This window comes from Sinocyclocheilus grahami, unplaced genomic scaffold (assembly GCF_001515645.1).
Source record: "Sinocyclocheilus grahami isolate Dianchi unplaced genomic scaffold, SAMN03320097.WGS_v1.1 scaffold1235.1, whole genome shotgun sequence".
Lineage (NCBI taxonomy): Eukaryota > Metazoa > Chordata > Actinopteri > Cypriniformes > Cyprinidae > Sinocyclocheilus > Sinocyclocheilus grahami.
Genome location: NW_015506414.1, coordinates 271,238 through 288,160, shown reverse-complemented (window position 1 = coordinate 288,160; position 16,923 = coordinate 271,238). Strand labels below are relative to the sequence as shown.

General features: G+C 38.9%; 1 protein-coding gene across 1 annotated transcript; it reads left to right on the top strand.

The window, feature by feature from the left end:
• The first annotated feature begins 529 nt into the window (after positions 1 to 529).
• On the top strand, positions 530 to 16,626 carry LOC107568325 (adenylate cyclase type 1-like). The gene is made up of 13 exons (XM_016254279.1): positions 530 to 535; positions 2,923 to 3,072; positions 7,638 to 7,765; positions 9,390 to 9,548; positions 9,639 to 9,780; positions 11,327 to 11,353; positions 12,439 to 12,594; positions 12,753 to 12,947; positions 13,989 to 14,086; positions 14,353 to 14,437; positions 14,922 to 15,011; positions 15,291 to 15,550; positions 16,365 to 16,626. The coding sequence occupies exons 1-13, from the start codon at positions 530 to 532 to the stop codon at positions 16,516 to 16,518; spliced, it is 1,650 nt and encodes a 549-aa protein (XP_016109765.1). The 3' UTR covers positions 16,519 to 16,626.
• Positions 16,627 to 16,923: the final 297 nt, after the last annotated feature.

The following is a 16,923-nucleotide window of genomic DNA, read 5'->3' as shown; positions in this document are numbered from 1 at the left end:
CACACACACACACACACACACACACACACACACACACACACACACACACTTATCCCTCGTAATGCATTCAGCACTGGACAGCGACCAGCAGTCAGTCACACAGAGAGCATTCAGACTCATATATAAAGTTGAAGTCAAAAGTTTACATACACCTTATAGAATCTGCAAAATGTTAATTATTTTACAAAAATAAGAGGGATTGCACAAAAGGCATGTTATTGCTTATTTAGTACTGACCTGAATAAGATATTTCACATAATTATATAGTCCACAACAGTAAATAATAGTTGAATTGATAAAAATGACCGGTTCAAAAGTTTACATTTACATTTACAAAAGATTCTTAATACAGTGTTGTTGCCTGAATGATCCACAGCTGTGTTTTTGTGTTTAGTGATAGTTGTTCATGAGTCCCTTGTTTGTCCTGAACAGTTAAACTGCTGCTGTTCTTCAGAAAAACCCCCAGCTCCCACAAATTCTTTGGTTTTCCAGTATTTTTGTGTATTTTAACCCTTTCCAAATTCCAACAATGACTGTATGATTTTGAGATGCATCCTTTCACGCTGAGGACGACCGAGGGACTCTTATGCAGCTATTACAGAAGCTTCAAACGTTCACTAATGCTCCAGAAGGACACACCATGCATTAAGAGCCTGAAAACTTTTTAACAGAATAAAGATGTACATTTATCTTATTTTGACTAGATATCATATTTTTTCATTTAGTACTGCCCTTCAGAAGCTACATAAGATACTTACGTGTTTCCCAGAAGACAAAATAAGTGAAATTTACCCTGATCTTCAAATTCAAAAAGTTTTCACCCCCGGCTCTTAATGCATTGTTTTTCATCTAACCCTCAGAGTGCATTCAAAACTGTGTACAATTTTCAGCACTGGACAGCGATCAGACTCACACATACAGACACCAGGTTACTCAAGCATAATGGTTTTTATTTAACTTTTGTTTTCTCAAACAACATAAATATATGAAAAGTTTTCAAACAAAATACATTCATTTTACTTGCATAAACTTTCACTTTCAGGCAAATAGTGATACGTTTTCAATGCTGCAGTGGTGCAGATTCACGTTTATAAACAAAATCCAGTCCCAAAGGTGTGTGAGATATGGGGAAATGGCTAAACATATATATTACAAAAGATATTTTGACACTAGTATTACTTCATAGATAATTTTACAAAAAGTATTTTGACACCTAATGGTGCTCCATACATAACCGTGTCAAAATGACCCAAACATGACACGTGTAACATGTTTTTAAATGGTTATTTAAAAAAAAAAGGTATATTTTGAGTGTTTTAAAGCATTTGCAAAGGTTCATTCACTTAAAACTTTTTTTTTTTTTAAATTTGTATGTATCTCTTCCAGATCAAAATGTAGCTGAATGCATTATGAGGGTTAAGAGCAGAGATGCGCTGGAATGGTTTCTACCTCCTGTCGCACACAAGATGACTTGAACTGTTTAACTTGAGCAGATGTTTCTGAATTATAATTCAGATTAATCAGTGCAATAATTACTAAAGATAATAAAATAAGTACCGATGCTATCTGAACAACAGAATGTGAAAAATATCTAAAGAATAGGACATTACATATCATTAATGCTTTCCAGAAACTTTACATTTCATCCAAAACATTTGTTTGTCGTTTAGTGTGCTCTCTTTTCTAAAACACCAATGAGGAACCTCAGGTTAACAAACACTTAAAAATGTAAATGAAACAAAGAATATTGGAGGACGTTTTTACAAGAACATGCTATTTCAGTCTTTGTCAAATTCATTTAAAATTGTGTTTTATTCTGGAATGAGAACAGGTTGAGTGTGTGGGACTGAGCGCTTGTAGTCTGTTGCGTGACATATACTTCTGATCTTATTCTGAGGCCTTCACGAAAGAGACAGAAACACACGGCACGTCTGCTGCAAGGGGCCGTTCACACAGAACACGTTTGGCTTTGAAAAATCTTGTGTCATGCGTGAGACATTTTTCACATATGTGTGTAGTTTGGCGTGTTTGTGGCTAATTATTTTATGTTTGTGTGTAGAGTTACTATGCAAAAATACCCTTTTTAGAAATGTTAAAACAGTTTTCAAAGAAGTGTGATGTTTTGTATGTTGTGTGTGTGTTTGGTGGGTTGTGTGGAGAGTTTTGAGAAATGGAGCCATAGTTTCAAAAGCTGTGTGTAAGCATTTTGAAAAAAACTGTAATAAAATTATGACACCTATTTCAACACAGTTGAACTGATTTAATTTAACTTAAATTAAGTTAATTGTACTGATGAGTAAAATTCATGCTAATTTAATGAGATCACACCAATTTCATTTGACATGTGAATGTTCCCTGAACATAATTCACTCTTGTTCAGACTGGTGCCTTTGTGCAGAGTTGTGTGTGTTTTTTTTGAGTGTAGAAAAACAATAGAAAAGAATGTGAAGTCAGAAGACATGTGAAAGCACACTTCTCTCTCTGGTCTGTTTGCATGTAAATCAGTGAGTTTTCAGCATGTGAGACAGAGAGAGAGAGAGAGTAAGGCCGGCTAAATAAAGGCTCTGCATGTGCGTGTGTCCTCTGACGAATCTAATCCAATAAAGAGCAGATATACTCACGTCCCTGAACCCAAACCAGCTCTGTCCTTGCTGAAGAGGACAAACACATGTCAGAAGAGGGGATCCTCTGTGACTGAACCTTCACAGAGACCTGAGCTGATGTCTCCTGACAGTTCACTTCCTACATAATTCACTGAAATCTTAATCAGATGGAGCAATCAATAAAAGTCTGACACCCAGATTCAAATAATAGAGTATAAATACAGTATACATCTCTTTTAGTCTGAGCTCCTGATGGACAAACAGCAGATTCTTAAGAGAGCAAATACGAGTCTTTGTGTTTCCTCATGTGAAGTGTTAGGAAGCGTCTAATGATTTTCCGTGTGTTTTTTCCTGCAGTATTCTGTTTGCGGATATCGTGGGCTTCACGAGTCTGGCGTCGCAGTGCACTGCGCAGGAGCTCGTTAAACTCCTCAACGAGCTCTTCGGCAAGTTTGACGAGCTCGCCACGGTGAGTCGCTCTCATTGGTTCACGCCTGTTGCTAAGGTGACTTCACACCCCGGCAACAGCAACAGGAGGACAGGTGTGAGTGCATAATCAGAGAGTTATATGTGATAAAGACGAAATGATGACAGCGGTGGGATCATGTTAGGCTGATCCCTCAGGAGTTATATGTGTGAAAGAGCTTCACAAACATCTTGTCAAGCATACAGTATCTTTATTTTCAAATAGTTGTATCTCAGCCAAATATTGTCCTATCATAACAAACCATACATCAATGGAAAGCTTTCAGGTGATGTATAAATCTCAACTTTGAAAAATTGACCCTTATGAGGGGTTTTGTGCTCCAGGGTCACATATTATTCAAAAGAACAATTAAAATGTCGTTTTTGACCCAATAGAATGTGGGCTTCTTTTGGCATATATAGCCTACTGTTCATTATAAAAGTATTGAAATAGCGGAGTTTTTCTTTTCTTCATTTTAAATATATAAAAGAATATTGGAAAGTCAGATATTTTCTGACTTGGTGATGTTTTTTCTGAATATTCTTTAGTGATGTTTTAGGTAAATATCAGGGTGATTCATTGCGTGAGTATTTCAGCTTGCTCATAGACAAGTTCAATCAGGGTCGTTTTCAGTCTCTTGCACGCTCACACCGGTTAAACCTCTCCTGTTTGTCTTCATTAGGGTTTGTGAAGGTGAAGGTGCTCTAATGTGAAGACGTGTGCCTGTTCAAGTAAACATGTAGATGTATCTCGATGTAATCTAGACATTAGAATAGCTTACATTCACATGTGCCTATGAAATCCTTTAATCCATGGATTACAGACATGTTTCTGTCAGCGTCAGAAGGTCTTTTAGCAGGTCTGCGCTCAGTGTTTCAGAGTGATTGTCGATCTGTGGTGTGAGTTTGTTTCGTTGCAGGGTCAGTTTGTTCACATGTTTCATTTGATCCACTCATACTCCTTCTGTTTGGATTGAATCTCACACATGCTCGTCCATATAATCCAAATTGACAAAACAAACACACACTTATGAATGAGGAAAAACAGAGCCAATTTATCCTAGAGATGTCAACAGTATTAACAGAACCATATTATTGTAGTTCCACGACAAACCAGAACTAGTGCAGAAGTGAATAGAACAGGAAGGACATAGCTTTGTAAATATAAAACATGAGCAGTGCCTGTATTTTTGGTGGTTGTGGGTGAATTAATTGCCTGTGGAAGAGGAGTATCTTCAGATGGCTCTAGAGAGTTGTGATGGTCTCAGCAGATCTGGAGGAGTTTTGCAGGAACAGAAAGTGTTAATGTTGTAGTAGGCGTCGTTTTGACCTGGTTATAATGGTTATTCGAGGTGAGCTCATTTACTCAGTCCTAGATGCCTGAAGGTCACGCAGAGATGAGATGATGGGTTTGAAAGCTACAATGACAGGTAGAGCTGTGTATCATCTGTATAGAGGCAGTAGAGGTTGTGTATATGGACAATTGGAGGGGACCAAGCACTGAACCCTGTGGCACCCCAGTGTTTACCATCTGCCTCAACAACCCCGCAAAGGATCTGCTTGTGTCAGTGAACTATAGATCCTTTGACAGCAAGAAGCATCTTATGATTCACCCTGTTGAAGCCAGTGGACAGGTCTAGTATAATGTTTTGGAGTGAACGTATGCCAGCTGCAGAGTTTGAGCTGCTCCTTTCCTCCTCTCCTGAATGTCTTATGAAAGAAAAAAAGAGAGAGCTGCCTGAACACAGTTTTGACAGGAGAGGGACCTATCTGGTGGGGTTAAGTATTGTTTTTTAGAGTCGTCAGGTTAATCGAGTGGTGGGAAAGAGGCCAGTAATAAGATATGTAAGAGGATTGTGGAGTGGAACGCTCTTCATTGGGCAAAACCACTTCAGGAGGTTCAGTCTGATCCAATTAAGTGTTTATATGGTGTGACGTGCAGACTCACTGACTTGGCATTGTGGGAAAGCAGTTGTGATTGTAGCTGACCCTGGATCAGTTATGGATCAGGATTAGAGTGAGGATGTGTTTCATGAGATGTGTTTCAACAATCTAGTTGTCTAAAATTATGTATTACGACTATTGAATTATGTATTACGATTATTGTTGACTATTTGATGAATTGCTTTGTTCCTCTTTTGTGAGTCACTTTGGATAAAAGCATTTGCTAATTGCATGCATTGTTTTAATGTGAATATGGACAATGAAGAGATATTAATGTAAGCCAATGAAACTACAGAATCTACTTGTTCAACACATTAAACCAGTCTCGGATATAAAGAGAAAGCACTGGAGAAAAGCAGCAGATGCAGTATGAGGACTGCAGAATTCAACAGATCTGTCTGTAGCATTTTCAGTAATGACAACCATCCTGACGAGTCTGAAAATTAAAACTTCAGCGGCAGAAATCAAGTGAAAAGCGCTGGGTTTATTTTGGACTGGATTGTAATGTAGATTGTGTAACACCTAATAAACACTTCAAGTGAAAGAACAGAGCTAGAGCTCTTCCGTTATAATGAACCAGCCCCAGACATGGTGAGAATGAGAGATTTACTGTGCTTCACTGATTTAGCGTCTGTGAGACCGCAGAAGCCTTGTCAAAAATATAGATTTTTAGATACAAATCACTACTGAAATATTTGAGAGTTCAATAACACTTTTCCACAGTATCGATGCACCGATACCAGCTGTGTTTTCTCTCTCTCTCCTCTCTCTGACAGCGCATTATTTTCACATTCACATAACATTCAACAGATGATTTATAATGAGAAGTGTCTGTATTCCTGTTGTCACAGAAACTTAAATGATTCCCTGCAGGTTTCTGCCAAAATTAAAAGGCTTTAACTCTCGCAAATAAAGAAATTAAGACATAAGTATTGTAATGTTTCTACAGTAAGTTAAAATAATGAAATATTATTTTTATTTTAAAGTGAAGTTGTATTATAAAACATTTATGTCTTAGAGATAATAATAGCAATACAAGATTATTTATTAATATTTATTGCTATATTTATTATTATATTTTAATTATTTGACTTCCTAAAATCACTAATGTGAATGTGATGTGGACTGAAAGACTGAGATCACTTCAGATTGCACCAGCTTGGCCTGCATTTAACTTTAAAATGTACAGAAATGTCTTATACTCGTCAGATTTTATGCCCTTAATGTTATAGCAGGTTTTCACCGCAGTATCAAAAATGGTATTGAATATTGATATTTTACAAGGTATCATATCAAAGATAGATTCCAGCACTAGACTGTGTTAAACTCGTACTGCAGGACTCAACTGTCAAACTACGCTCATATGAACCCTGCACAAGAAACCCAAGACTTAACTGCCAATAGTCCAGAGGCTTTAAAAGCACAGCTATATGCAGAGTGAATGAACATTTGTGCTCCTGGACCACAAAACCTGTCATAAGGGTACATTTTTTTAAATTGAGATTTATACATCAATAAATACATCAATCGGTTTATACATCAATCAATAAATAAATAAGCTTTCCATTGATGTATGGTTTGTTAGGATAGGACAATATTGATATCCATTTAGGATAGGACAATATTGATATCCATAGAAAAATTGATAATTTTGACCCATACAATGTATTGTTGGTTATTGCTACAAATAGATATTTTACAAGGTATCATATCAAAGATAGATTCCAGCACTAGACTGTGTTAAACTCGTACTGCAGGACTCAACTGTCAAACTACGCTCATATGAACCCTGCACAAGAAACCCAAGACTTAACTGCCAATAGTCCAGAGGCTTTAAAAGCACAGCTATATGCAGAGTGAATGAACATTTGTGCTCCTGGACCACAAAACCTGTCATAAGGGTACATTTTTTTAAATTGAGATTTATACATCAATAAATACATCAATCGGTTTATACATCAATCAATAAATAAATAAGCTTTCCATTGATGTATGGTTTGTTTATAATTTTGACCCATACAATGTATTGTTGGTTATTGCTACAAATATACTGTACCTGTGCTACTTATGACTGCTTTTGTGCTCCAGGCTCACATTTATACGCAAATCACTGTGTTGTCAGAAAGTCACATGACAATGCTTATATTTTCTGACACTCATACTTCATGAACTACGCTCATATGAACCCTGCACAAGAAACCCAAGACTTAACTGCCAATAGTCCAGAGGCTTTAAAAGCACAGCTATATGCAGAGTGAATGAACATTTGTGCTCCTGGACCACAAAACCTGTCATAAGGGTACATTTTTTTAAATTGAGATTTATACATCAATAAATACATCAATCGGTTTATACATCAATCAATAAATAAATAAGCTTTCCATTGATGTATGGTTTGTTTATAATTTTGACCCATACAATGTATTGTTGGTTATTGCTACAAATATACTCTACCTGTGCTACTTATGACTGCTTTTGTGCTCCAGGCTCACATTTATACGCAAATCACTGTGTTGTCAGAAAGTCACATGACAATGCTTATATTTTCTGACACTCATACTTCATACTTCATACTTCATGCAGAGTTGCAGTTGTAAAGCTTCCTCCTCCTCTGTTCATCTGCAGGAGAATCACTGCCGGCGGATCAAGATTCTGGGCGACTGCTACTACTGTGTGTCTGGCCTGACGCAGCCCAAGACGGATCACGCTCACTGCTGCGTGGAGATGGGTCTGGACATGATCGACACCATCACGTGAGTGTGAGCCGCTGATGAAGGCTCTTCTTTAAGGGCAGCAGGATGATGAGTTCCTCAGTAAATCTAGTGTTCAATCACACACGCTTCACTCTAGTGTGTACTATATCCAGCACTGCTTCCCCAGTCACTCCTGAGAGGATATGTGCTGAGGATTGTTCTGGCTCCTTTCAGTCATACATCTGAATTATGATTATGAACGTTATGTACTTTTCCTTGAGTGATCATTGAATCTTCACCAAATCATCATCAGGCCCATGTGGACAAAAGCTGTTGAAAGATTTCTGATATGTCAGTGAAACTCTTTGAACTTTTGAAATAAAACTTCAGCAACATGTCTTACTTAAAATTGAATTTTATTTGTATTTATTTATTTGGCTTTTAACTTCTTAAAGTGTTAGTTCACCCAAATATGATCCTTCTGTCATCCTTCACACCTACCTGAATGTCTTCTGAAGGCATATGTTGTATAATAAACAGTGCAACAAAATGAGGGTGAGCTAATTATTTTGGGTGAACTATCCCTGATGAAGATTTGTTTTTAGCCACGACACATCTGTTTGTGGATTTGATTTGTATTTCAAATCGCTACAGTCATGATTTAGAAGAGCAGTGTCCCTTTATCCTTCAGGAACTCTTTGCATATTTTATTCATAACTATTTTGATATACTTTAGAGTTATTCTCTAACCCAGCAACAAATCCGATGGCAAAGCAACAAAAAGGTGAAACTCTGCAACTTCTGGAGTTATCACACAAAATTGTATATGTGCAGAACCACCTACTGGTTACAGTTAGACATAAACATATTACAATATACACAACTGGCCAAAAGTCTGGAATAATTAAGGTTAAATGTTTCTGAAAGAAGTCCCTTCCACTTGACAAGGCTGCATTTATTTGATTAAAAATACAGTAAAACAGTAATATTGTGAAATATTATTTCAAATGTTATTTATCTCAAACAGCTGTTTTCTGTGTGAATCTCTGTTAAACTGTAATGTATTTCTGTGATGCGCAGCTGTATTTTCAGCATCATTACTCCAGTCTTCAGCATCACATGATCTTCAGAAATCAGTATAATATGCTGATCTGCTGCTCAACAAACATTTCTGATTATTATCAATGTTGAAAACAGTCGTGATACATTTCCATCAAAATTTTTTTTTCTTTTTTTTTTTTTTTTAGTTAATCAAGGACGCATTAAATTGATCAAAAGTGACAGTAAATACATTTACAGTGTTACAAAATATTTCTATTTCAAATAAATGCTGTTCTTTTGAACTTTCTATTCATCTGTGAATCCTAAAAAAATCAAATGTATCACGGTTTCCACAAAAATATTCGGCAGCACGACTGTGTTCAACATTGACAATAATCAGAAAAAAAAGTTATTTTAAATTATAATAATATTTTACAGTATTACTGTTTCTACTGTATCTTTGATCAAATAAATGCAGCCTTGGTGAGCAGAAGAGACTTCAGAATTATTCCAGACTTTGACAGCTAGTGTAAACAGTTTGACTTATGGCTCATTAAACCACTTTTCATGTAAATCTTCATTCATTGATTATGGGTGACTGACTGACAGACACTGAGCTGTTGAGCGTGATTGTGTTCTTCAGGTCGGTGGCTGAAGCTACAGAGGTGGATCTGAACATGCGTGTGGGTCTGCACACGGGACGGGTGCTCTGTGGCGTGTTGGGCCTCAGAAAGTGGCAGTATGATGTGTGGTCCAACGACGTGACGCTGGCCAACGTGATGGAGGCTGGAGGACTGCCGGGGTGAGGAGCTCAAGCAATCAGCATCACACTCCTCTCCAGAACCCTGAGCTGCTTGAGAGCTGTTTCTCCTCTCGTCTGCTTGTTCTACAGGAAGGTGCACATCACTCGCGCCACGCTGGACTGTCTAAATGGAAATTACGAGGTGGAGCCGGGAAACGGGCGCGAGAGACACTCGTTCCTGCTCAAACATGACATCGAGACCTTCTTCATAGTGCCATCTCACCGCAGGAAGGTGTGTGTGCACATAACAGGGAACATTCCCACAAGTTCCACTAACATATTTTAAGAGATTCTTTAGTAATGTTTATGGAACATTCTTTAATGTTTGATATACATTATCATAATGTAGAGCGAAAGCATTCTTAGAACAACATTCTCAAAGCGTCCTTATGATGTTATTTGTAGTTAATGAACACTCTCAATGTTGAGAGAAAACACTCTTAGAATAGTACAAATAAACACTCAAATAATGTTATATTTTGGGTGAAAATAAAGTTAGAAATATATTTTAAGAATTTTTTCGCTAAGTTTTAAATAAACTTACAATCACAATAAAAAAACATACTCGGTTCCTAACTTACGAAGCCAGCCAGAATGGGTGGGGCATCTGGCTATATAAGCGGCATATCGCCACAGGATCCTCAGGTTACTTCGAATGAAGCGACGACTGAGTCGTGCAGCTACATAGCACGGCCAGTTACTCAGGGAACCGAGGTTACGTTAGTAACTGAGTACATTTCCTATCGATACTTCACTCGTACTGCGTCTGCTAAGACGTTATGGGGAACCAGTACAATCTTCCAGGGATCTGGAAGACTGGCACTGCTGCGGGCGCTGAAGGCGGTTCGTTTGTTCGTTTTTAATTCACTGCACGAACCAATGGCTGTGCAGTTACACTGCGTTATTGAAAAAGGCTTCAGTCATCGGAGAAAAAGGAGTTTTCCCCATAGCCACTTAGCAGACGCAGTACGAGTGAACGTTTTAGTAATATTTTACACTATATGAAGGACCAATTCTCACTATTAACTAGCATGCATATTACTAGCATATTTATTATTAGTACTTATAAAGCACATATTAATGTCTTATTCTGCATGAGCATGCTTTAGATCCCTTTATCCTTAAAACTCATCCCCAAACCTAACAACTACCGTACTAACTATTAATAAGCAGCAAATTAGGATTTTATTGAGGCAAAAGTCGTAGTCAATAGTGAGAATTGGAGCATAAACTAAAGTGTGACTGTAATTTTTAAAAACAATGTTCACAATGTTTTTATAATCTAAATTTGTCACTTGGGTGCATTTATTCATGCCATAGTATATTATCAAAAAATCATCAAACAAACTACAAAAATAACAATGTTCAACTATACATAAACTACAAAAATGACACAGAATTACTAAATGCACAGTAGATGTACAGTAGTACGTTTGTGACCAGAGGCGTCATGCCCATTCAAACGGAGGGGGCCCAAGTGGATTTTGAATTCAGCTTTCAAAAGACAAAAAATAGCCGAATAATATTTTTATATTTGATACAATCACCCCGGTGTGATTAGAACACTCATCACCAGCTGCTAAATTCATATCTGTGTTCTCTGGCTGGCGCTGAGCCAGAAACACACGCTTTTTTACAGCGCTGCGCATTATAACCAATCACACACAATTCTGTTGAGCTTATGAATGCAATGACCAATCAGAGGCGTTCATCGCTGAAATGCCGCTGTTTTGTTCACTTGCTCACTGACTGAATTCTCTGGCAAATTCTCTCATCAGAAACAAAGTGCAGATGTGCGTACGAATGTAAGTAAGATATTCATTTCACACTGTACACAGCTTCAGTGATTATAATGGGAGTTTTAGAGAGTGCTTGAACTCTGGCTAGACTGAATGAAAGTGCTGTTTGATAATGAAAATGTTCTTTGCTTTCTTTCTGTACAATGAAAGTGTTCTAATTAGTAACTTACAATGTTTTTATTAAATTCACATTAAATACAAAGTCACTATTAAAAATATTTTATGGCATGACACCCATATCTGGTGCTTAAGTAAAAAGACGGGTTTTATGTGTAGCTAATAGATTACACTATGAGGCTACTTTGCCCATCGCCCATTATATATTATATGAACTAACATAATCTATAATGGTGCAAAATGTACTTACACATTTGAGAATCGAGATATATCATGAAATAGTTAACAATTTTGGAAATATCTCATCAAAAATAAAACATAAGCCTATACTCAGTTATACAGTGCTATCGTGGCTGCTGTGCGTCACATGACATGCATGACGAGCCACTAAACCGCTCTACCCCCCCCCCCCCCCCCCCCCCCCCCCCCCCCCCCCTCAGAAATAATGAGTGCATTACGCCCCTGTTTGTGTCCCTAGACAAAAGCAGTCATAATGGTCAATTTTTTTAAATTAGATACAACTATATGAAAAACTGGAATCTGAGGGTGCAAAAAAATCTAAATATTGAGAAAATCATCTTTAAAGTTGTTCAGATGAAGTTCTTAGCAATGCATATTACTAATCAAACATTAAGTTTTGATATATTTACGGTAGGAGATTTACTAAATATCTTCATGGAACATGATCTTTACTTAATATCCTAATGATTTTTGGCATAAAAGAGAAATGTATAATTGTGACCCATACAATGTATTGTTGGCTATTGCTACAAATATCCCCCAGCGACTTATGACTGCTTTTATGCTCCAGGGTCACATTTGGCTTTATTATAAATTCTCCCCAAAAAGTAACTTGTCATTGTAGAATAGGCTACAGCATGAATTTATAAATGATGGCAGCGTTTTTATTGTAAATATATGCCATTGTTCAGCATGACTGACATAATTTGAGTGTTTTGTGTGTGTTTTTCCAGATTATTCCTGGTTTGATCCTGTCAGACATCAAACCTGCCAAAAAGATGAAGTTTAAGACGGTGTGTTACTTGCTGGTGCAGCTCATGCACTGCCGCAAGATGTTCAAGGCTGAGATTCCCTTCTCCAACGTCATGAACTGTGAGGATGGGGACAAGGTATGATGAGACTCTGAGAAAACACATAATGCTGAATGAATCCAGAGCGGTTTCCCTGTGTCTGCTGATACTGACGTGTCTGAGATCTGCTGTTCAGCTCATGCTGTCACTCTCACAGCCTCATCATGTGGTCATGTGATCGTGTCTGTGATTGGCAGAGGAGGGTGCTGCGCTCGGCTCCGGAGAAGCTGAGGAACCGTACCTCCACGGCGGCTAACGTGACCCAGAGCAGCCCGGGGACACGGGTCAACCGCTACATCAGCCGTCTGATCGAGGCCCGGCAGACGGAGTCCGACACGGCCGACCTGCACTACCTCACGCTCACCTACAGAGACTCGGAGCGAGAGCGCAGGGTGAGAGTCCTGTGCTGAGTTTAACCGGGAGTTACTGTGCTAAACAGGACTGGTTTTGACCCCAGTGTATGACACAGTGCTGATATGTGACCCTGGCCCACAGAACCAGTCATAAGGGTCAATTTTGTGAAATTGAGATTCATACATCATCTGAAAGCTGAACAAATAAGCTTTCCATTGATGTATGGTTTGTTAGGATAGGACAATATTTGAAAATCTGGAATCTGAGGGTGCAAAAAAATATTGAGAAAATCATCTTTAAAGTTGTTCAAATGAAGTTCTTATTATTAATCAAAAATTAAGTTTTGATGTATTTACGGTAGGAGATTTACAAAATATCTTCATGGAACATGATCTTAATATCCTAATGATTTTTGGCATAAAAGAGAAATGTATAATTGTGACCCATACAATGTATTGTTGGCTATTGCTACAAATATACCCCAGCGACTTAACACTGCTTTTGTGCTGCAGGCTCACATTTCTGTGTGCACTGTAAGCAAGTCCCTGTGATTCAAACACTGTAACAGTGTGTCCTAACGAGAATAAGATGCAGTAAGATTCTAGTGACAAGCATTTTGTCTGTCCACACTAGATGTGACAAAGAACCTGTTTACACCTGGTCATGAAAAGACCAGGTGTAAATGCCATCCGAAACTTTTCCGATCACTCAAACTACTTCAGGACGTGGTCTGAGACTCACTCCAGACGAAACTGGACAAGTGTACATTCCCTGTAGGGAACTTTCTGTACAGGTTTTTAATTGTTTTTTACAAAAACAAAACAAAACCAAAAAAAAGCAAACCTCCCTGCAACATTCTGGAAAGATTGGTTTTAGGTTACAATTAAACGAACCTATAGAGAAAGTTCCCAGAACGTTCCTATTTGACTCCCAAAAAATAACCATATGGGAATGCTGGTTTGCTGGGATGAGCGTGTGGCTTTGAGCTGAATCATGTGTATGTGATCTGCTGTGAGGTCAGAGTATTTCAGCATGTGTAAGCTGAGTGTTTGAGCGTGCTGTGTGCTGTGTTTCTGCAGTATCATCAGCTGAATGACGAGTACTTCACCGGCGCTGTGCTTCTGTCTCTCGTCCTCACGGCTCTGATCGCAATCCTCTACCTGCTCATCATTCCACAGTACGTACAGCGGAGCGTCACCCCATCACGCCGGATCCTGATCCCACGCAGAAACAGTGGCTATGTTTACATGCACCATTTTTGGTTCAATCGGACTGAATTAATTCTGACTGTTGAATCTGAATGTAGTTTTCACAGAAAGTGACTGTAGAGTTTGACTGAAATGTGGAGTCAGAGCTGAACGTGAGAGAAGCAGGCGTTCTCATCACACAGTGTTCACTCTTCTGAGCGTTCACTGTTATTTTCTCTCGTGTTGTTGTTCTCAGGGGGACGCTTGTGTTGGTGTTGCTGGTCTTCTGCATCTGTTTCCTGGTCGTGTGCATCATGTACCTGCACATCTCTAGAGTTCAGGTAAAAACTCACTCAACACCACCTTCACCAGTCCAGCTGAACCGTCGTGTGTCATCTTCAGTTTCACATCGTTTCTAACTATTTATGAGCCAGATTTACTAAACACAGATGAGAGTGGAACGTACTGCTGATAACACAGATTCATTTCCATAATGAGCAACACAATCTACTGAGAGCAGCACAAATTATTGTTGCAAATGAGCAGAGCCGATGTTAAAAGATGCTTTACTGGGTGTTAAATAACGACACAAATACCAATAAACTGAGGAAGCCTTAGTAAATCACGCTGCATGGTTGATTTAAATACTTAAATCTTTTTAGAAAGGGAAACTCCTGCATATGCATATGCAATAAGATCAGTCAAAAAATAACTGTGTGCACGTAATTTAATTTACGTTTTTTTCCAGAAGCTGACTGGTTCATATCCGTAAGCTGATCTCTCACCATTGATCTCTGTGTCTCTGTGTGTCTCTGTGTGTCTCAGTGTTTTCCAGGGTGCCTCAGCATACAGATCCGGACCGTCCTGTGTGTGTTCATAGTGCTCTTAATATACGCCGTGGCCCAGGCCTGTGTGGTAACTCACTCTTACATCACTTTACTGGAGCTGAACTTGCTGCATATCTCAGATTGATTTTGTTGCAGCCTAGAATTAAACTGCTGGTCTCGTCTGGCCAGAGGCACTATTTGCCTGTTTAATACTGTAAAGCTGTTTTGTAAAAAGCGCAATATAAATAATGGTGACTTGACTTTAGTGCTCAGGTTCAGTCAATCCAGACTGAAGAATCACAGAGATTCATAACACATGAAACATCTTTTCTTCATTAAACCCTTTCTCTCTCTCTGTGTGTGTCAGGTGGGCTGCATGCCGTGGCTCTGGCCGACTGACTCCACGCGCTCCATCGTGATCATCGACGTGTCCACAGGCCTGAACCGCACCATGGCTGAGCTGCCGTGTGAAGGAGCGCAGTACGCCTTTCTGTGCTGCATGCTGGGGACGCTGACCGTGGCGCTGTTCCTGCGAGTGTCCTGGCTGTCCAAACTCCTGCTGCTGCTGCTGCTGCTGGTGCTGTACATCACCGTGCTGGAGCTCAGCGGATTCAGACGCTCCTCGGGGTGAGAGATCACTGGATACACAGAAAAACACACAAACCATCACAACTACTGATCAATGAAAGCTAAGCTCAGAATCTTCACTACCAGTCAAAAGTTTTTGAACAGTAAGGTTAGTGAGTGAAGTGATGTGATGTGTGGCCAAGTATAGTGACCCATACACAGAATTTGGGCTCTGTATTTAAACCATCCAAGCACACACACACACACAGCAGCGAACACACACACACACACACACACACACACACCGAGGTAGGCGGTTCGGTTCTTGCTCAAGGGTCTCACCTCAGTCGGGGTATTGAAGGTACTTTATACTGACTCCAAGGTTTTGACACATTATACACAAGTCATTATACTTCCAGTGTATAATGTTACAAAAGCTTTTCATTTCAGATAAATGTTGATCTTTGGATCTTTCTATTCATAAAAGAATCCTGAAGAAATGTACTCAACTGTTTTGAATATTAATGATAATAATAATAAAAATGTTTCTTGAGCAGCAGATCAGCATATTATACTGATTTCTGAAGATCATGTGACACTGAAGACTGGAGGAATGATGCTGAAAATTCAGCTGCGCATCACAGAAATAAATTATATTTTAAAATTTATTCACATAGAGAGCAGTTATTTTAAATAGAAAAAATATTTCACAATATTACTGCTTTTGCTGGACTGTGGGTCAAATAAATACAGGCTTGGTGAGCAGAAGAAACATAAAAAATCTTACTGTTCAGAAACGTTTGACAGGTAGTGTACGAGCTGTCCATTAAAAGCTTGAGCTGAATCTCTGTGATGGTGTGTGTTTGGAGTGCAGGACGGTGTTGATGAGCGCTCGCGGTCTGGAGCCCGTCCTCTCTCTGCTGATGTTCTTCACCACTCTGGCCCTTCACTCCAGACAGATGGAGCTCAAGCTGCGCCTGGACTTCCTCTGGGCCACTCAGGTACAGCAGCGCATCACACACTCCTGACACTGCAGTCACAAAAACATAAAACAACAGCAACAACCTCCCACCGCTGCCATCCATTCATTCTCAGCACCGCGCATCCTCTGTAGGGTCGCTGGGACATTAAAATGTTTGAATGTTTTTGAAAGAAGCCTCTTCTGCTTATCAAGGCTGCATTTATTTGATAAAAAATGCAGTAAAAAACGGTATTATAGTTAAAACTAAAAATTAACAGGGTTGGTGTAGAGTGATAGAAAATACAGTTTGAAAAATACATTACACCTATGGAGAGTCCTCATAAACCATAAAAACTAATGTTTGTGTGTGTGTGTGTCTGCCTGTGTGTGTGTCTGTCTGTGTGTGTGTGTGTGTGTGTGTCTGTGTTTCTGTGAGTGTGTGTGTGTCTGTGTGTGTGTGTGTGTGTGTGTG

Coding starts and splice junctions, on each gene's coding strand:
- LOC107568325 (XM_016254279.1), top strand. Junction 9,549..9,638: donor GAGGCTGGAGGACTGCCGGG/GTGAGGAGCTCA, acceptor CTTGTTCTACAG/GAAGGTGCACATCACTCGCG. Junction 12,595..12,752: donor ACTGTGAGGATGGGGACAAG/GTATGATGAGAC, acceptor TGTGATTGGCAG/AGGAGGGTGCTGCGCTCGGC.